The sequence below is a fragment of the Gigantopelta aegis genome, chromosome 4 (assembly GCF_016097555.1).
Source record: "Gigantopelta aegis isolate Gae_Host chromosome 4, Gae_host_genome, whole genome shotgun sequence".
Lineage (NCBI taxonomy): Eukaryota > Metazoa > Mollusca > Gastropoda > Neomphalida > Peltospiridae > Gigantopelta > Gigantopelta aegis.
In genome coordinates this window covers 44,463,689-44,486,578 of record NC_054702.1, presented here as the reverse complement: position 1 = coordinate 44,486,578, position 22,890 = coordinate 44,463,689, and the positions used below count along the sequence as shown (strand labels likewise).

At 42.8% G+C, this 22,890-nt stretch overlaps 1 protein-coding gene across 1 annotated transcript in view; it reads left to right on the top strand.

The window, feature by feature from the left end:
• The window catches only part of LOC121370597 (cysteine-rich motor neuron 1 protein-like), a 106,113-nt gene that overhangs the window by 42,184 nt on the left and 41,039 nt on the right, over positions 1–22,890 (top strand). Inside the window, exon 3 of the mRNA XM_041495926.1 lies at positions 14,380–14,491. Coding sequence (XP_041351860.1) covers positions 14,380–14,491 — 112 coding nt within the window. The remainder of the gene's footprint in view (positions 1–14,379; positions 14,492–22,890) is intronic.

The window sequence follows — 22,890 nt, the reverse complement described above, 5'->3', positions numbered from 1 at the left end:
CCAGTGTCCCACACCTTGTATCTTCAGTAGACACATTATGGTTTCAGCCAGTGTCCCACACCTGGTATTTTCAGTAGACACATTATCGTTTTAGCCAGTGTCCCACACCTTGTATCTTCAGTAGACATATTATGATTTTCCTATTTCAACCAGTGTCTCACACCTGGTATTTTCAGTAGACACATTATGGTTTTCCTGTTTCAACCAGTGTCTTACACCTGGTATTTTCAGTAGACATATTATGATTTTCCTATTTCAACCAGTGTCCCACACCTGGTATTTTCAGTAGACACATTATGATTTTCCTATTTCAACCAGTGTCCCACACCTGGTATTTTCAGTAGACACATTATGGTATTCCTATTCCAATCGGTCAATAAACCATTTGTCACGTGCTTACCTACCTCCACTAAAGATTCAAGAAATGTCTGTCTCAGGCACATTCTCCAAGTTTTCTGGCAGATGTGTCCAAACGTGTACTAGTTCAATCAGTGTCCCAGATCTAGAATGTCGAGGAAAGGTGTACATATACAATATCTCTCACTTCTATTCAGTAGGAACAGGCCAAGTAGTGGAAGCAGGTTTCTCACCTCACTGTCTCGGTATTAGTGCAGGGCGAACATTAAGTCAGTACTTTTCTTAAAAGACCTACACTTTCTACGTCCCTCGGACTAGGATTGCTATCTAGACCAAGTGTCAGACACCAGTCAGTGCTGTTTAAAACTCTGCTGGGATGTCATTACACCTAACATATTATTTCTTTCCTTTCTGTACATGGCTAGCTGCTTAATAGTGGCAGGTTGATCAGTGCTATCTAGAGAGATACCTGAGGTGTGATGGGTGATAGGATCAAATACCCTCAGTGAACTTTGTTTTTCCCCATCCCAACCAGTGCTCCACAACTGGTGTACACATCAAAGGCTGTGGTATGTGCTGTTCTGTCTGTTCTGTTCTGTCTGTGAAAAAGTGTATATCTTTCTCTCTCTAGATCACTAATCAAAATAACCATATGTTTAGATCAAAATAGCCATTGTTTAAAATATCCTAAGATGTCATTAAGCAAATGCTTCTCTGTGTCAATGGCAGAATTCGAGGAACTCTTCTCCTTCTTCAAAATGACACAAAAAAAAGGAATGAATGGATGTTTAACGATACCCCAGAACAAAAATACACACACATCGGTTATATACAAAACAGGATGAGATATTTTTAGAAAAAATTACTGGCACTGTATTAATTGGTATTGCAAGAACATTTTGTGTAGAGTCTATCAGTTAAAACATTCAACATCGAAATTCTCTACATTTGGTCATCAAATATTTGAATTGTTGGTCAAATGTCAGGTGGTTTTGTTCCTAGTTGATTTGCGAAAGGCTGTTTAAACAAGAGACGGTTGTGTTATCTTGATTCACGAAAAGCCATTTAAACAAGAAAAACGGTTGCGTTATTTTAACTGGTGATGTGACATCTGTGTATCAACTGACAAATTCTTCACACTTCAGCCACTGATGAATATGCATCAACAAGAACAAAATATCTGTATTTACAAGTTGTATCAGTACATCCAGACAGTGTATACATGTTTTACAGATATGAGAATACACTGGTAGTCTTTGATAGACTGTTCATGATGCAATATGTCTCCACTAGAGAAAGGAAAGGAATGTGTGTTTAACAAAACCTGAATGCATTCTCAAATATGACTAGTTTGTGTTTGACATATTGTTATTTTGACTAATTTGAGAGAGAGAAAGAGACAGTAAAAAAAAGTAAAGTTTGTTTGATTTAACAACGCCACTAGAGCACATTGATTTTTAATCTTATCATCGGCTATTGGACGTCAAACATATTGTCATTCTGACACTGTTTTTTTTTAGAGGAAATCCGCTGTCGCCACATAGGCTACTCTTTTACGATAGGCAGCAAGGGATCTTTTATTTGCGCTTCCCACAGGCAGAATAGCACAAACCATGGCCTTTGTTGAACCAGTTATGGATCACTGGAGCACTCACTCAGGGTTTGGAGTCAGTATTTGGATTAAAAATCCCATGCCTCGACTGGAATCCGAACCCAGTACCTACCAGCCTGTAGAAAAAGACAGAGACAGACAGAAACTGAGAGAGACAGAAAGAGAAAGACAGAGTGAGAGAGAGACAAACAGACAGAGAGACTGATGCCATTGTATAGGGTAGGGGGTGGGATTTAGCTCAGTCGGTTTGAGTGCTCGCTTGAGATGCTTGCATTACAGGATCGAACCACCTCTGTGGATCCATTCAACTAATTGGGGTTTTTCTCATTCCAACCAGTGCACCACAACTGGTCAAAGGCCATGGTATGTGCTTTCCTGCCTGTGGGAAAGTGCATATACATAATACAAGATCCCGTGCTGCATTAGGAAAAATGTAGCAGGTTTCCTCTAATGGCTATGTGTCATAATTACCAAATGTTTGTCATCCAATTAATCAGTGTGCTCTAGTGGTCTCGTTAAACAAAACAAGGTTTTCTTTTTTTGTATAACCTATTAAAAAAGATGAATGCACTTTGTCATAGACAGGACAGATACACAACACTGTCTTTACCGTACAAGACATGGGACACTGACAACTCTTTATTCCACTTCTGTCGCACACTCTAGCACCAAGCTACATCCCACCCTTGTCCACTAAAGAGAATTGATCTGACGAGTACTGTCCTCCAGTGCACATCACTTCTGTCACAGTCTACCACCAAGCTACATCCCACCCTTGTCCACTAAAGAGAATTGATCTGACGAGTACTGTCCTCCAGTGCACATCACTTCTGTCACAGTCTACCACCAAGCTACATCCCACCCTTGTCCACTAAAGAGAATTGATCTGACGAGTACTGTCCTCCAGTGCACATCACTTCTGTCACACACTCTACCACCAAGCTACATCCCACCCTTGTCCACTAAAGAGAATTGATCTGACGAGTACTGTCCTCCAGTGAACATCACTTCTGTCGCAGTCTACCACCAAGCTACATCCCACCCTTGTCCACTAAAGAGAATTGATCTGACGAGTACTGTCCTCCAGTGCACATCACTTCTGTCACACTCTACCACCAAGCTACATCCCACCCTTGTCCACTAAAGAGAATTGATCTGACGAGTACTGTCCTCCAGTGCACATCACTTCTGTCGCACACTCTACCACCAAGCTACATCCCACCCTTGTCCACTAAAGAGAATTGATCTGACGAGTACTGTCCTCCAGTGCACATCACTTCTGTCGCACACTCTACCACCAAGCTACATCCCACCCTTGTCCACTAAAGAGAATTGATCTGACGAGTACTGTCCTCCAGTGCACATCACTTCTGTCACAGTCTACCACCAAGCTACATCCCACCCTTGTCCACTAAAGAGAATTGATCTGACGAGTACTGTCCTCCAGTGCACATCACTTCTGTCACACTCTACCACCAAGCTACATCCCACCCTTGTCCACTAAAGAGAATTGATCTGACGAGTACTGTCCTCTAGTGCACATCACTTCTGTCGCACACTCTACCACCAAGCTACATCCCACCCTTGTCCACTAAAGAGAATTGATCTGACGAGTACTGTCCTCCAGTGCACATCACTTCTGTCACACTCTACCACCAAGCTACATCCCACCCTTGTCCACTAAAGAGAATTGATCTGACGAGTACTGTCCTCCAGTGCACATCACTTCTGTCACACTCTACCACCAAGCTACATCCCACCCTTGTCCACTAAAGAGAATTGATCTGACGAGTACTGTCCTCCAGTGCACATCACTTCTGTCACACTCTACCACCAAGCTACATCCCACCCTTGTCCACTAAAGAGAATTGATCTGACGAGTACTGTCCTCCAGTGCACATCACTTCTGTCGCACACTCTACCACCAAGCTACATCCCACCCTTGTCCACTAAAGAGAATTGATCTGACGAGTACTGTCCTCCAGTGCACATCACTTCTGTCGCACACTCTACCACCAAGCTACATCCCACCCTTGTCCACTAAAGAGAATTGATCTGACGAGTACTGTCCTCCAGTGCACATCACTTCTGTCGCACACTCTACCACCAAGCTACATCCCACCCTTGTCCACTAAAGAGAATTGATCTGACGAGTACTGTCCTCCAGTGCACATCACTTCTGTCGCACACTCTACCACCAAGCTACATCCCACCCTTGTCCACTAAAGAGAATTGATCTGACGAGTACTGTCCTCCAGTGCACATCACTTCTGTCACACTCTACCACCAAGCTACATCCCACCCTTGTCCACTAAAGAGAATTGATCTGACGAGTACTGTCCTCCAGTGCACATCACTTCTGTCACACTCTACCACCAAGCTACATCCCACCCTTGTCCACTAAAGAGAATTGATCTGACGAGTACTGTCCTCCAGTGCACATCACTTCTGTCACAGTCTACCACCAAGCTACATCCCACCCTTGTCCACTAAAGAGAATTGATCTGACGAGTACTGTCCTCCAGTGCACATCACTTCTGTCACACTCTACCACCAAGCTACATCCCACCCTTGTCCACTAAAGAGAATTGATCTGACGAGTACTGTCCTCCAGTGCACATCACTTCTGTCACACTCTACCACCAAGCTACATCCCACCCTTGTCCACTAAAGAGAATTGATCTGACGAGTACTGTCCTCCAGTGCACATCACTTCTGTCACACTCTACCACCAAGCTACATCCCACCCTTGTCCACTAAAGAGAATTGATCTGACGAGTACTGTCCTCCAGTGCACATCACTTCTGTCACACTCTACCACCAAGCTACATCCCACCCTTGTCCACTAAAGAGAATTGATCTGACGAGTACTGTCCTCCAGTGCACATCACTTCTGTCGCAGTCTACCACCAAGCTACATCCCACCCTTGTCCACTAAAGAGAATTGATCTGACGAGTACTGTCCTCCAGTGCACATCACTTCTGTCACAGTCTACCACCAAGCTACATCCCACCCTTGTCCACTAAAGAGAATTGATCTGACGAGTACTGTCCTCCAGTGCACATCACTTCTGTCACAGTCTACCACCAAGCTACATCCCACCCTTGTCCACTAAAGAGAATTGATCTGACGAGTACTGTCCTCCAGTGCACATCACTTCTGTCACAGTCTACCACCAAGCTACATCCCACCCTTGTCCACTAAAGAGAATTGATCTGACGAGTACTGTCCTCCAGTGCACATCACTTCTGTCGCACACTCTACCACCAAGCTACATCCCACCCTTGTCCACTAAAGAGAATTGATCTGACGAGTACTGTCCTCCAGTGCACATCACTTCTGTCGCACACTCTACCACCAAGCTACATCCCACCCTTGTCCACTAAAGAGAATTGATCTGACGAGTACTGTCCTCCAGTGCACATCACTTCTGTCGCACACTCTACCACCAAGCTACATCCCACCCTTGTCCACTAAAGAGAATTGATCTGACGAGTACTGTCCTCCAGTGCACATCACTTCTGTCGCACACTCTACCACCAAGCTACATCCCACCCTTGTCCACTAAAGAGAATTGATCTGACGAGTACTGTCCTCCAGTGCACATCACTTCTGTCACAGTCTACCACCAAGCTACATCCCACCCTTGTCCACTAAAGAGAATTGATCTGACGAGTACTGTCCTCCAGTGCACATCACTTCTGTCACAGTCTACCACCAAGCTACATCCCACCCTTGTCCACTAAAGAGAATTGATCTGACGAGTACTGTCCTCCAGTGCACATCACTTCTGTCACACTCTACCACCAAGCTACATCCCACCCTTGTCCACTAAAGAGAATTGATCTGACGAGTACTGTCCTCCAGTGCACATCACTTCTGTCGCACACTCTACCACCAAGCTACATCCCACCCTTGTCCACTAAAGAGAATTGATCTGACGAGTACTGTCCTCCAGTGCACATCACTTCTGTCACACTCTACCACCAAGCTACATCCCACCCTTGTCCACTAAAGAGAATTGATCTGACGAGTACTGTCCTCCAGTGCACATCACTTCTGTCGCACACTCTACCACCAAGCTACATCCCACCCTTGTCCACTAAAGAGAATTGATCTGACGAGTACTGTCCTCCAGTGCACATCACTTCTGTCACAGTCTACCACCAAGCTACATCCCACCCTTGTCCACTAAAGAGAATTGATCTGACGAGTACTGTCCTCCAGTGCACATCACTTCTGTCACAGTCTACCACCAAGCTACATCCCACCCTTGTCCACTAAAGAGAATTGATCTGACGAGTACTGTCCTCCAGTGCACATCACTTCTGTCACACTCTACCACCAAGCTACATCCCACCCTTGTCCACTAAAGAGAATTGATCTGACGAGTACTGTCCTCCAGTGCACATCACTTCTGTCGCACACTCTACCACCAAGCTACATCCCACCCTTGTCCACTAAAGAGAATTGATCTGACGAGTACTGTCCTCCAGTGCACATCACTTCTGTCGCACACTCTACCACCAAGCTACATCCCACCCTTGTCCACTAAAGAGAATTGATCTGACGAGTACTGTCCTCCAGTGCACATCACTTCTGTCGCACACTCTACCACCAAGCTACATCCCACCCTTGTCCACTAAAGAGAATTGATCTGACGAGTACTGTCCTCCAGTGCACATCACTTCTGTCACACTCTACCACCAAGCTACATCCCACCCTTGTCCACTAAAGAGAATTGATCTGACGAGTACTGTCCTCCAGTGCACATCACTTCTGTCGCACACTCTACCACCAAGCTACATCCCACCCTTGTCCACTAAAGAGAATTGATCTGACGAGTACTGTCCTCCAGTGCACATCACTTCTGTCGCACACTCTACCACCAAGCTACATCCCACCCTTGTCCACTAAAGAGAATTGATCTGACGAGTACTGTCCTCCAGTGCACATCACTTCTGTCACACTCTACCACCAAGCTACATCCCACCCTTGTCCACTAAAGAGAATTGATCTGACGAGTACTGTCCTCCAGTGCACATCACTTCTGTCGCACACTCTACCACCAAGCTACATCCCACCCTTGTCCACTAAAGAGAATTGATCTGACGAGTACTGTCCTCCAGTGCACATCACTTCTGTCGCACACTCTACCACCAAGCTACATCCCACCCTTGTCCACTAAAGAGAATTGATCTGACGAGTACTGTCCTCCAGTGCACATCACTTCTGTCACACTCTACCACCAAGCTACATCCCACCCTTGTCCACTAAAGAGAATTGATCTGACGAGTACTGTCCTCCAGTGCACATCACTTCTGTCGCACACTCTACCACCAAGCTACATCCCACCCTTGTCCACTAAAGAGAATTGATCTGACGAGTACTGTCCTCCAGTGCACATCACTTCTGTCGCACACTCTACCACCAAGCTACATCCCACCCTTGTCCACTAAAGAGAATTGATCTGACGAGTACTGTCCTCCAGTGCACATCACTTCTGTCGCACACTCTACCACCAAGCTACATCCCACCCTTGTCCACTAAAGAGAATTGATCTGACGAGTACTGTCCTCCAGTGCACATCACTTCTGTCACACTCTACCACCAAGCTACATCCCACCCTTGTCCACTAAAGAGAATTGATCTGACGAGTACTGTCCTCCAGTGCACATCACTTCTGTCGCACACTCTACCACCAAGCTACATCCCACCCTTGTCCACTAAAGAGAATTGATCTGACGAGTACTGTCCTCCAGTGCACATCACTTCTGTCGCACACTCTACCACCAAGCTACATCCCACCCTTGTCCACTAAAGAGAATTGATCTGACGAGTACTGTCCTCCAGTGCACATCACTTCTGTCACACTCTACCACCAAGCTACATCCCACCCTTGTCCACTAAAGAGAATTGATCTGACGAGTACTGTCCTCCAGTGCACATCACTTCTGTCGCACACTCTACCACCAAGCTACATCCCACCCTTGTCCACTAAAGAGAATTGATCTGACGAGTACTGTCCTCCAGTGCACATCACTTCTGTCGCACACTCTACCACCAAGCTACATCCCACCCTTGTCCACTAAAGAGAATTGATCTGACGAGTACTGTCCTCCAGTGCACATCACTTCTGTCACACTCTACCACCAAGCTACATCCCACCCTTGTCCACTAAAGAGAATTGATCTGACGAGTACTGTCCTCCAGTGCACATCACTTCTGTCGCACACTCTACCACCAAGCTACATCCCACCCTTGTCCACTAAAGAGAATTGATCTGACGAGTACTGTCCTCCAGTGCACATCACTTCTGTCGCACACTCTACCACCAAGCTACATCCCACCCTTGTCCACTAAAGAGAATTGATCTGACGAGTACTGTCCTCCAGTGCACATCACTTCTGTCGCACACTCTACCACCAAGCTACATCCCACCCTTGTCCACTAAAGAGAATTGATCTGACGAGTACTGTCCTCCAGTGCACATCACTTCTGTCACACTCTACCACCAAGCTACATCCCACCCTTGTCCACTAAAGAGAATTGATCTGACGAGTACTGTCCTCCAGTGCACATCACTTCTGTCGCACACTCTACCACCAAGCTACATCCCACCCTTGTCCACTAAAGAGAATTGATCTGACGAGTACTGTCCTCCAGTGCACATCACTTCTGTCGCACACTCTACCACCAAGCTACATCCCACCCTTGTCCACTAAAGAGAATTGATCTGACGAGTACTGTCCTCCAGTGCACATCACTTCTGTCGCACACTCTACCACCAAGCTACATCCCACCCTTGTCCACTAAAGAGAATTGATCTGACGAGTACTGTCCTCCAGTGCACATCACTTCTGTCGCACACTCTACCACCAAGCTACATCCCACCCTTGTCCACTAAAGAGAATTGATCTGACGAGTACTGTCCTCCAGTGCACATCACTTCTGTCACACTCTACCACCAAGCTACATCCCACCCTTGTCCACTAAAGAGAATTGATCTGACGAGTACTGTCCTCCAGTGCACATCACTTCTGTCGCACACTCTACCACCAAGCTACATCCCACCCTTGTCCACTAAAGAGAATTGATCTGACGAGTACTGTCCTCCAGTGCACATCACTTCTGTCGCACACTCTACCACCAAGCTACATCCCACCCTTGTCCACTAAAGAGAATTGATCTGACGAGTACTGTCCTCCAGTGCACATCACTTCTGTCACACTCTACCACCAAGCTACATCCCACCCTTGTCCACTAAAGAGAATTGATCTGACGAGTACTGTCCTCCAGTGCACATCACTTCTGTCGCACACTCTACCACCAAGCTACATCCCACCCTTGTCCACTAAAGAGAATTGATCTGACGAGTACTGTCCTCCAGTGCACATCACTTCTGTCACACTCTACCACCAAGCTACATCCCACCCTTGTCCACTAAAGAGAATTGATCTGACGAGTACTGTCCTCCAGTGCACATCACTTCTGTCGCACACTCTACCACCAAGCTACATCCCACCCTTGTCCACTAAAGAGAATTAATCTGACGAGTACTGTCCTCCAGTGCACATCACTTCTGTCACAGTCTACCACCAAGCTACATCCCACCCTTGTCCACTAAAGAGAATTGATCTGACGAGTACTGTCCTCCAGTGCACATCACTTCTGTCACAGTCTACCACCAAGCTACATCCCACCCTTGTCCACTAAAGAGAATTGATCTGACGAGTACTGTCCTCCAGTGCACATCACTTCTGTCGCACACTCTACCACCAAGCTACATCCCACCCTTGTCCACTAAAGAGAATTAATCTGACGAGTACTGTCCTCCAGTGCACATCACTTCTGTCGCACACTCTACCACCAAGCTACATCCCACCCTTGTCCACTAAAGAGAATTAATCTGACGAGTACTGTCCTCCAGTGCACATCACTTCTGTCGCACACTCTACCACCAAGCTACATCCCACCCTTGTCCACTAAAGAGAATTGATCTGACGAGTACTGTCCTCCAGTGCACATCACTTCTGTCGCACACTCTACCACCAAGCTACATCCCACCCTTGTCCACTAAAGAGAATTGATCTGACGAGTACTGTCCTCCAGTGCACATCACTTCTGTCGCAGTCTACCACCAAGCTACATCCCACCCTTGTCCACTAAAGAGAATTGATCTGACGAGTACTGTCCTCCAGTGCACATCACTTCTGTCGCACACTCTAGCACCAAGCTACATCCCACCCTTGTCCACTAAAGAGAATTGATCTGACGAGTACTGTCCTCCAGTGCACATCACTTCTGTCGCACACTCTACCACCAAGCTACATCCCACCCTTGTCCACTAAAGAGAATTGATCTGACGAGTACTGTCCTCCAGTGCACATCACTTCTGTCGCACACTCTACCACCAAGCTACATCCCACCCTTGTCCACTAAAGAGAATTGATCTGACGAGTACTGTCCTCCAGTGCACATCACTTCTGTCGCACACTCTACCACCAAGCTACATCCCACCCTTGTCCACTAAAGAGAATTGATCTGACGAGTACTGTCCTCCAGTGCACATCACTTCTGTCGCACACTCTACCACCAAGCTACATCCCACCCTTGTCCACTAAAGAGAATTGATCTGACGAGTACTGTCCTCCAGTGCACATCACTTCTGTCACAGTCTACCACCAAGCTACATCCCACCCTTGTCCACTAAAGAGAATTGATCTGACGAGTACTGTCCTCCAGTGCACATCACTTCTGTCACAATCTACCACCAAGCTACATCCCACCCTTGTCCACTAAAGAGAATTGATCTGACGAGTACTGTCCTCCAGTGCACATCACTTCTGTCGCAGTCTACCACCAAGCTACATCCCACCCTTGTCCACTAAAGAGAATTGATCTGACGAGTACTGTCCTCCAGTGCACATCACTTCTGTCGCACACTCTACCACCAAGCTACATCCCACCCTTGTCCAGTAAAGAGAATTGATCTGACGAGTACTGTCCTCCAGTGCACATCACTTCTGTCGCACACTCTACCACCAAGCTACATCCCACCCTTGTCCACTAAAGAGAATTGATCTGACGAGTACTGTCCTCCAGTGCACATCACTTCTGTCGCACACTCTACCACCAAGCTACATCCCACCCTTGTCCACTAAAGAGAATTGATCTGACGAGTACTGTCCTCCAGTGCACATCACTTCTGTCACACACTCTACCACCAAGCTACATCCCACCCTTGTCCACTAAAGAGAATTGATCTGACGAGTACGGTCCTCCAGTGCACATCACTTCTGTCACAGTCTACCACCAAGCTACATCCCACCCTTGTCCACTAAAGAGAATTAATCTGACGAGTACTGTGCAGTACACATCACATTGACACTCTTAACCAATTAACTATATTCCACTTCAGGGGTGAGACGTAGTCCCATGGTAAAGCTCTCAATTGATACGCAATCATTTTGGGATCGATCCCAGTCGGTGGGCCCATTGGGCTATTTCTCATTCCAGCTAGTGTACCACGACTGGTGTATCAAAGGCTGTGGTATGTGCTATCCTGTCTGTGGGATGATGCATATAAAAGATCCCTGGTTTCCTCTGAGACTGTATGTAAAAATGACCATATGTTTAACATCCAATAGTAGATGATTAATAAATGAGTGTGCTCTAGTGGTATCGTTAAACATGGCCCCTTGTCTCCTCCCCCCCCCCCCCCCCCCCCCCCCGCTTCCTATCTCAGTGAATAAAAGAATTAATTGTAAGCGTAGTGTGTTAAGTTGGGTGAGAAAGTAAAGGGTTATGTTAATTAGACAATAAAATAAAGAGTTAATTACTAGTGTATAGTGTTACATTGGGTTATAAAGCAAAGGTTTATGTTACAATATTAAAATAAAGAGTTAATTATAAGTGTAGTGTGTTAAGGTGGGTGATAAAGGAAAGGGTTATATTTTGGACAATAAAATAAAGAGTTAATTATAAGTGTATTGTGTTAAGGTGGGTGATAAAGTAAAGGGTTGTGTTAGACAATAAAATAAAGAGTTAATTATAAGTGTATTGTATTAAGGTGGGTGATACAATAAAGATTTATAATTGTGTATTGTATGTTGGGTGATAAAGTAAAGGGTTATGTTAGACAATAAAATAAAGAGTTAATTGAAGTGTATTGTGTTAAGGTGGGTGATAAAGTAAAGGGTTAATTGTGTAGCGTGTTAAATTGGGTGATAAAGTAAAGGGTTATGTTAGACAATAAAATAAAGAGTTAATTATAAGTGTACTATGTTGTATTGGGTCTTACCAGTATATAGTTACTATTGTGTTGGGTGATAATGTAGAGGGTTAATTGTGTATTGTGTTACGTTGGGTGATAATGTTTATTGTGTGAAGAAGACTAGAAGTTGTTGATCTGACTGGAAGAATGCCACCAAGCAGTGAATGTGATCGTGATGGTCATAGCTGACTACACAAAGCTGTTTTAGAATGTAAGGTACATGACACCATGAATGGCAGACTAAACAACATCAACAAAACACTTCAGATTCCAACTATAATGGTCATCTTGGGCCCGGAGGGTGTTGGAAGCCCTGTGCCCCTCCCACCTCCCCCACTCGAGGATCAGGCTTGTGCTCCCCTATTAGACATTTTGCCCTCCTCCACCAGAGATTATGCTCCCCCAACTTCTTTTTTTTTTTCGCTCGCTAAGTTCCAAACCCTATCTCATCTCCACAAAGCAAGTACTACATTCTTCCCTCTCACTTCTAGCATTTGTAGAGTAACAGTATAACATGTCTTACTACTCTCCATTGTACAGGAAAGGCTGTGGTATGTGCTATCCTGTCTGTGGGATGGTACATATAAAAGATCCCTTGCTATTAATGGAAAAATGTAGCAGGTTTCCTTTCTAAGACTAAATGTCAAAATTACCAAATATTTGACATCCAATAGCCGATGATTAATAAGTCAGTGTGCTCTAGTGGTGTCGTTAAACAAAACAAACCATTGTACAGACTACACACCCATACCCACCTGTTCCCTTCTATTCATCATATTACATGCCCTGCTGTCAAATTAATACACAGAACTCATCCAGCCCATTGAATGCCCAGCCTACACCCTCACATCTCTCTATCCGGGGTATAGATGGTAGTACCTAGCCGCCTCTCCAGTTCACAGGAAGCGGGATGTAACCCAGTGGTAAAGCATTTGTTTGATGCACGGTCGGTTTTGGTATCGACCACTGTCGGTGGGCCCATTGGGCTATTTCTCATTCCAACCAGTGCACCACAACTGGTATATCAAAGGCCGTGGTATGTGCTATTCTGTCTGTGGGATAATGCATATAAAAGATTTCTTGCTACTCATAGAAAAATGTAGCGGGATTCCTCTGTAAGACTATATGTCCAAATTACCAAATGTTTGACATCCAGTAGCCGATGATAAATAAATCATTGTGCTATATAGTTGTATCATTAAACAAAGCAACCTTTGTTTCTCTCCAGTTCACAGGCTGATCCTCTTCTTCCTGTTTCAGTGTTTTCTTCTCTCTTTCTCTTTACTTCTTTTTCGTGCTTATATCCAATTAAGGTTCAAGCATGCTGTCCTAGGCACACACACCTCAGTTATCTGGGCTGTCTTTCCAGGACAGTAGGTTAGTGGTTAATGAGAGACAAGAGGGTGTAGTGGTCTTACACCTACCCACTGAGTCATTAAAACTTGCTCAGGGTGGGAGCCGGTACCAGGCTGTGAACCCTGTACCTACCAGCCTCATGTCCACGACACCATCAAGGCTGTGTTTTCTTCACACAGACTGTGACAGCGCCGTACTGTGACACAAGCCGCAGAAGATGTTTCCCAATGTCCTGTCTGTTCACCTCTTTTCAGTGTAGATCATAGCTCCTTGTATTCAATCCACAGGCGCGATCCATCTTCTATTCAGTAGAGTACGGTACTTTGTGTTGTTGTCTCACACCACGCTTGAATATTTCACATAGCAACACACATTCCTTGCATTTGTTTTCACTAGGTCCTTTAATTTAATGTCTACTTTTATCAAAATAATTACACTTTACTTTTTTTCTGAAAAACTTGGCATTCAATGCCATCTGTTAACCGACTTCAAATTTCTCTTTTGTGTTTCTTTCCAACTTTTGTAAAAGCAACTTATTTCTATACAAAGGGACAAATTGATATTATTTTTTATGACCTCTGTGTCAAATGTTTGGGTTTTGGGGTCAGTTGACATTAATAGATTTTCAAATTAAAAAAAAAATACCCCCTAGTGAATTGCTTTAGTAACCCAACACCAGAATTAATGAGTTAAACTGCGTCTTGGAACCGATCAGGTAACGTGTGATTACCGGGACTGGTTGTGTGAGATTTCAGTTGTGTTTTGTGCTGTTTTCAGCTGCATGCCGATCTGTGATATGTCCACCTAAGGAAGACAAAGGCTGCCCACCTGACAGTGAGAGACTACCACACCGGGTCACGGATGATGGCTGCTGTTACATCACACAGGGGTAAGAGTTAGCGTTCATACTCAATGGCTGCTGTTACATCACACAGGGGTAAGAGTTAGCGTTCATACTCAATGGCTGCTGTTACATCAAACAGGGGTAAGAGTTAGCGTTCATACTCAATGGCTGCTGTTACATCAAACAGGGGTAAGAGTTAGCATTCATACTCACCACACAGGGGTGAGAGTTAGCATTCATACTCACCACACAGTGGTCAGAGTTGGCATCCATACTCACCACAAAGGAGTAAGAGTTAATGTTCATACTCACCACACAGGGGTAAGAGTTAGCATCCAAACTCACCACACAGGGATAAGAGTTAGCATTCATACTCACCACACAGAGATAAGAGTTAGCGTTCATACTTACCACACAGGGGTAAGAGTTAGCATTCATACTCACCACACAGGGATAAGAGTTAGCATTCATACTCCTCACACAGGATAAGAGGTAGCATTCATACTCACCACACAGGGGTAAGAGTTAGTGTTCATACTCACCACACAGGGGTAAGAGTTAGTGTTCATACTCATCACACAGGATAAGAGGTAGCATTCATACTCACCACACAGGGGTAAGAGTTAGTGTTCATACTCACCACACAGGGATAAGAGTTAGCATTCATACTCATCACACAGGATAAGAGGTAGCATTCATACTCACCACACAGGGGTAAGAGTTAGTGTTCATACTCACCACACAGGGATAAGCGTTAGCATTCATACTCATCACACAGGGATAAGAGTTAGCGTTCATACTTAGCATTCATACTCATCACACAGGGGTAAGAGTTATCGTTCATTCTCATCACACAGGGGTAAGAGTTATAGTTCATTCTCATCACACAGGGGTAAGAGTTATCGTTGATACTCATCACACAGGGGTAAGAGTTATCATTCATACTCATCACACAGGGATAAGAGTTAGTGTTCATACTCATCACACAGGGGTAAGAGTTAGCATTCATAATCACCACACAGGGGAAGAGTTAGCGGTCATACTCGGTGGCTGCTGTTACAGTCATACTCACATGTCACATAAGCCAGTGTTCTCTTGTGTCTATAGTTGTCCGTCTGTCTATCCGTACCATTATGTTTGTCTGTGAGCCTGTGTCTATGTGGATGTCTCTATCCATATGTTCGTCCACCAGTTCCGGTGCCTGATTACCCCCCCCCCCCCCCCCCCCCCCCCCCCGAGCATCTTCCAGTCCTAGACCCTGCTCCATTTAGCTAAATGCTTGTATTATCAGCACACTGGCACTTACCTGATATGGTGTATTTTGTTACTGGTTAGTGATATTGTAGTGCTACATGGAAACTCGGTTTCAATTGAAGAATACATGTCAGAAACCAAATACACTGTCTTGTGATCTAATCTTGTACCTGATACGTGAGCTATGTTGTTGGTTTTTTACATTGTAACCGGCCTCGATGGCGTCGTGGTTAGGCCATCGGTCTATAGGCTGGTAGGTACTGGGTTCGGATCCCAGTCAAGGCATGGGATGTGTGTGTGTGTGTGTGTGTGTGTGTGTGTGTGTGTGTGTGTGTGTGTGTGTGTGTGTGTGTGTGTGTGTGTGTGTGTGTGTGTGTGTGTGTCTTAAAGGGGATGTTTCATCGTTGCATAATAACCAAAATTTAAAGTTTTTTGTTTTGAAACATAAACATAATACCAGAAACATCAATGAGCATAAAAAATTACAACCAAATGATAAATAATAAATTAATAAATCAATGTGCTCTAGTGGTGTCGTTAAACAAAACAAAATATAAAACTACTGAGTGTTCAGTCAAATCAAACAGAGAAGCCTCATATATAGAGTCAGGATGTTAACCATTGTACTGACATTCAGTCCCACATTCATTTCGTTTTACCGGCCTCGGTGGCGTCATGGCAGGCCATCGGTCTACAGGCTGGTAGGTACTGGGTTCGGATCCCAGTCGACGCATGGGATTTTTAATCCAGATACCGACTCCAAACCCTGAGTGAGTACTCCGCAAGGCTCAATGGGTAGGTGTAAACCACTTGCACCGACCAGTGATCCATAACTGGTTCAACAAAGGCCATGGTTTGTGCTATCCTGCCTGTGGGAAGCGCAAATAAAAGATACCTTGCTGCTAATCGGAAGAGTAGCCCATATAGTGGCGACAGTGGGTTTCCTCTCAAAATCTGTGTGGTCCTTTACCATATGTCTGACGCCATATAACCGTAAATAAAATGTGTTGAGTGCGTCATTAAATAAAACATTTCTTTCTTTCTTTCTTTTTAGTATGAAATAGTAGTCGCCAACAAGGCTCTGTTATCGCAAACATCTTACAATGGCTGCAAACTCAGGACAGTCCCTTTTAGACTACTAGTAAATGTCAAAATTACCAAATGTTTGACATCCAATAGCCAATGATTAATAAGTCAATGTGCTCTAGTGGTGTCATTAAACAGAACAACCTTTTTGTTGTTGTATACTGTGGTCAGACAGTCTTGTCACCATGTCAGTCTGTTGTGACATGTGACAAGACGGTCTGAGGTTGGGCTCTAATCCAGGTGATATCGTTCTTGATCTCTCAAGTTGGCATCTGAAGGGATATGCCGAGGAACTTTGTCAGGTGATTTTCCTTCTGTTAAAGCCCGGTTCACAGCCAGCCAGTGTCCCGGGGATCACCTGGGCTTTGTGGCAGCCTGGAGGAGGATGGGATGGGAGCAGGTTTGTGACTGTCACGTCTGACTATCCATCTTAACTAAATGGGTGTGACACCTCGCCTTAGGCCAGTAGCGGACCTGCAGCAGTGTAAATCACACATTGTGTACAGACTACTGCTGTCACAGTGCTTGTTTGTTACCCTGAAACTGAATGAGATCTAAATAGAAATCCTAGAATTTCCAGGTGACACATGTGAAAATCACTTTCTGTACACTGGTGCTGTGTTACTGCCCGTTTGTAATGTCACTACGTATGGTCATATTAAGTGTGCAAAATGAGAACGTGTTTAGGAGGGGTTTAAGTAAACTGAGACGTACTCTTGAATAACAGTTTTGTTACTGCTTTCAAGAATTTTGTAATGGATGCTGTTAGTTTCTTGTAGTGTTACCAGGTAATAACCATAAACAAAATGTGCTGAAAGAACTAATGGAAAAACTAGAATAATAAAAATTACCTTTCAGTTTAACTGCTAGACACAGTGATTAAAATTAATGATATCGGGTGAAATGTATCAAAATGATCAACAAAAGTGGTAATAGTTTTCAGTGATTTAAAATCATTTTCAATTCTGATTTGTTTATCAATTGATTGTTTGTTAAGTAACATTATAATGGGAAAGTATTCTGTTAATTGCTATAAACTAGTTTTTAGCAGTAGAATATCATTTTATATTTTTAATTTTTAACTTAATAAAACTAATTAAATTAGAACAATTGAATGGTGATATTGTTTGTAAGTATTATTTAGATAACCAGGTATTACTGGACTGACATTTCATGCTCACTCCATATAAGAAAAAATGTAAATACTGGAAATTTTTAACCTACATGATTTTTTTGATTTTTTTTATTGAGTCACAGGTTTTATGCAGGCCTAGCTCTGGCAGTCATCAAATTGGCCAATTGTGAATTTCTAAAACAATCTGCAAATTTTATTTTAATTTGGCAAAAAAATGATATGTAATAATTGGAGTTTTTTTTTTTAAATAAGCAAGTTTCTGTAATTTTTTAACTTAAATAGATAATTTGGCGAAATATTTTGCTTACCCAGAGCTATATATAGCCCTGTTATGTTTATTCTACTGCTTTGACTGTAATAAATGCCAACATGTACATGGATATCCACACTAACTCCTACAAAGGTAGTTTAGTTACATGTACATGGATATCCACACTAACTCCTACACAGGTAGTTTAGTTATATGTACATGGATATCCACACTAACTCCTATACAGGTAGTTTAGTTATATGTACAAGGAAATATACACAAACACCTGCCTACATAATTTAGTTATATGTACAAGGAAATATACACAAACACCTACCTATGTAATTTAGTTATATGTACAAGGAAATATCACAAACACCTACCTACATAATTTAGTTATATATGTACAAGGAAATATACACAAACACCTACCTACGTAATTTAGTTATATGTACAAGGAAATATACACAAACACCTGCCTACATAATTTAGTTATATGTACAAGGAAATATACACAAACACCTACCTACGTAATTTAGTTATATGTACAAGGAAATATACACAAACACCTGCCTACATAATTTAGTTATATATGTACAAGGAAATATACACAAACACCTGCCTAGTAATTTAGTTATATATGTACAAGGAAATATACACAAACACCTGCCTACGTAATTTAGTTATATATGTACAAGGAAATATACACAAACACCTGCCTACATAATTTAGTTATATATGTACAAGGAAATATACACAAACACCTGCTATGTTTTTTTAACAGCAAGTGATCTTTCATATACACTTTAACAACAGACATGGGTAGGACATAACCCAGTAGTAAAGAGCTTGCCTGATGTGCAGTCACTCTGGGATCGATCCCCGTCAGTGGGCCCATTGGGCTATTTCTCATTCCACCCAGTGCACCACGACTGGCATACCAAAGGCCTTGGTATGTTCTATCCTGTCTGTAGGATGGTGCATATAAAAGATCCCTTGCTACTAATGGAAAAATGTGGTGGGTTTTCTTTTTAAGACTGTTTGACATCCAGTAGCAGATTATTAATAAATAATGTGCTCTAGTGGTGGTGTTAAACACAGACAGGACAGCGTATACCATGGCCTTTAGTATCCAAATCCATTTGGTCTGCCAAGGGGGTTTAATATTGTATCCGTGTGTCAGTGTTGGTCTGAAATGGCTATTATAGCTTTAGCCTATAGCTCTAACATTACAACTCGCCATGATTCCTTCACCTTGGAATGATTAGAAAAACAAACAAAAACGTGCTCAGAATAAAATGTAGGCTGCCGTAATGTGGAATAAATGATCATACAGCAGCTCCACCCTTGAATAATGATTACACTGCATGCTTTTAATGACGTCTTCAGCTGCTGTTTTCTGGGCATGTTGTCTACTATGACGGAATACAAATATTGTATGTGTATGTAAACCACAATTTATAGGGCTGCACCAGTGTGTGTATGTATGTGTGTGTGTTTTATATAATGGCTGTCTTAAAGGGGATGTTTCAAAATTAAAGTTGCACCAGTATTTTGTGTGTGTGTTGTGTGTGTGTGTGTGTGTGTGTGTGTGTGTGTGTGTGTGTGTGTGTGTGTGCGTGCACGTGCGCGTGTGCGTGTGCGTGTGTGTGTGTGTGTGTGTGGCTGTCTTAAAGGGGATGTTTCAACGTTGCATAATAACCAAAATTTAAAGTTTTTTGTTTTGAAACATAAACATAATACCAGAAACATCAATGAACATAAAAAATTACAACCAAATGATAAATAATAAATTAATAAATCAATGTGCTCTAGTGGTGTCGTTAAACAAAACAAAATATAAAACTACTGAGTGTTCAGTCAAATCAAACAGAGAAGCCTCATATATAGAGTCAGGATGTTAACCATTGTACTGACATTCAGTCCCACATTCATTTCATCATACCGGCCTTGGTGGCGTCATGGCAGGCCATCGGTCTACAGGCTGGTAGGTACTGGGTTCGGATCCCAGTTGACGCATGGGATTTTTAATCCAGATACCGACTCCAAACCCTGAGTGAGTGCTCCGCAAGGCTCAATGGGTAGGTGTAAACCACTTGCACCGACCAGTGATCCATAACAAAGGCCATGGTTTGTGCTATCCTGCCTGTGGGAAGTGCAAATAAAAGATCCCTTGCTGCTAATCGAAAGAGTAGCCCATGTAGTGGCGACAGTGGGTTTCCTCTCAAAATCTGTGTGGTTCTTAACCATATGTCTGACGCCATATAACCGTAAATAAAATGTGTTGAGTGCGTCGTTAAATAAAACACTTCTTTCTTTCTTTCATTTCATCATCTTGTGTTATACAGACATTACCAGCATTTAATTAAATTTTATTAACAAGACAAAGGGTTCCCTTATTTCTCTTTATCAGTATATTAATTTTATTGATCAGTGTATATAAAATGTTTGTTTACTGTTGCATAAATGTATGCACCGATAAACAAAAAAACCCATTTCATTGTGAATAGTGTTTTATTTGTCAATTTCTGTACCTTTCAATTGTCAGATATGTTTTGTTACCATGGCAACCATTTAAAACACACCTTGTACAGCATGGAGTTAATGGGTGTGGTTGTTAGCTTGTGTATTACATACCTGTCACATCTAGTATTTAATGTCTTAAAAGCCCAACTTATCAAGTGAAAAATGCCTTGCATGCTTCATTTTGAAGATTGCTTTTAGGTGCTTTGTGGGTCTGTTTTTATGGGATATTTAGCTTGTTATTTAATAGGTGTTAATTACTTCACCTTCTGCTAGGCTAAACCCTTATGTATGGGTATCAAATTCATCTCATTATTTTGTAGATTTAATGCCAAACACAGCGTGGTTTGTCAATGAATGGCCTTGTGTAAGACTATCTGTAATTTATTCCATTACTTAATAACATACAGACATCATGTGGAAAATGGTGCATGGTGTGTTTACAGCATGACTGGTCATGACTGTCAAAACATTCCTAATGATTGCTGTAATCATTCCTATGGAAAATGTTTTCTCTTCCTGCCTTAGTAATAGTGTGTTTTAGATTACACACACAATAATGTAGATGACACTTTTATGCCTGTATTTGGTTACAGTTCAAACAGGATGTTTTCACCACTCCACTCCACAGGTTAAAAAGGGAGCGATGTAGCTCAGTGGTAGAGTGCTCGCTTCAGGTGCTATGGAAGGAAGGAAATGTTTTATTTAACGACACACTCAACACTTTTTATTTACGGTTATATGGTGTCGGGCATATGGTTAAAGACCACACAGATATTGAGAGAGGAAACCCGCTGTCGCCACTTCATGGGCTACTCTTTTCGATTAGCAGCAAGGGATCTTTTATATGTACCATCTCGCAGACAGAATAGTACATACCACGACCTTTTGTACACCAGTTGTGGAGTACTGGCTGGAACAAGAAATAGCCCAATGGGCCCACTGATGGGAACCGATGGGAACTGATCCGAGATCAATTACGCGTGGTCGAGTGCTGTAACACTGAGTTACATGTAATGTGCTGTCTATAGGAAAGTGCATATAAAAGATTCCTTGCTTCTTTTCAGTAGTCATAGCCTTTAACTATGTTAAACACCAAATAGCTGATATTTTTAAAATGTGCTGAGGTGTCATTAAATAAATATTCCCCCTCTCCACTGACTAATGGAACAGTGTGAGATTTGCCAGTGTCATGTAGGCTATATTTGTGAGATATCAGGTAGCAGCAAAATATAGTTTATATGAATTTTCCCACAGATAGGAAATATTCATTTAAGATATATTACAAGAAATTTAACTAAGCATCCATCAATCAATGTATGTGTTGAGTGCATCGTTAAATAAAACATTTTTTTCCTCATCAATCAATGTTTAATATACTTATCTGATTAATAATACTTTTATCTGTCTGTCCATTTGTTTGACCATTCATCCATCTGTCTGTCCATCTATCTATTCTTTCAACAACCATCCATCCATCCATCCAACCATCCATCAATCCACCCACCCAACATCCATACACCCAGCCAGCCAGACAGCAATCTATGCAGCCAACCAGCCATGTCCATTCATCCATCCATTCTTTCATTCTCCCTTCTAGTTAATTGTTAATGATGTATGATTTGTTTCTCACTTGTTTCGGTTTCGCCTCCATCTCATTGTTTATTTATCATTGTTCTCTCACCCATTTTTTGGTTTTTCGTTGCACATGATATTCACAAAACAATGGAGGATAACGGTGTTTAATTACTATCTGACAAACATAACAATGTGTTAATGACAGCTAGTAATTCCATTCATGATCTCTTTTCACATTCTTTTCTGCTAGATATTGGACAGTCGTGACCCGAGCGACTAATAAAGCGACACGGGTCATAGGCTACAAGCATTTAAGTCCTATTTACACACACACCACAAGCGCATCTAGGGGTATTGATGGCAACAAATCTATGTGAACAGGCAGTTAAGCCATTATGGTGTCAGGCCTTTGACATATTTGTCTTTTGATTGGATCTAATAACATTTTTAACACAGTGTTGACAAATGTCATGACCTGTGTTCACAGAGAACTGGACGATAATTAGAGTATGCTTCCCATTCATTAAACGATGAAATATTTGTTGACCAAATATATTAGCCACTGTCACATTTTGTTCAGCAGCTGAAACGTTTCATGTGAATGGAACCTATAACAGC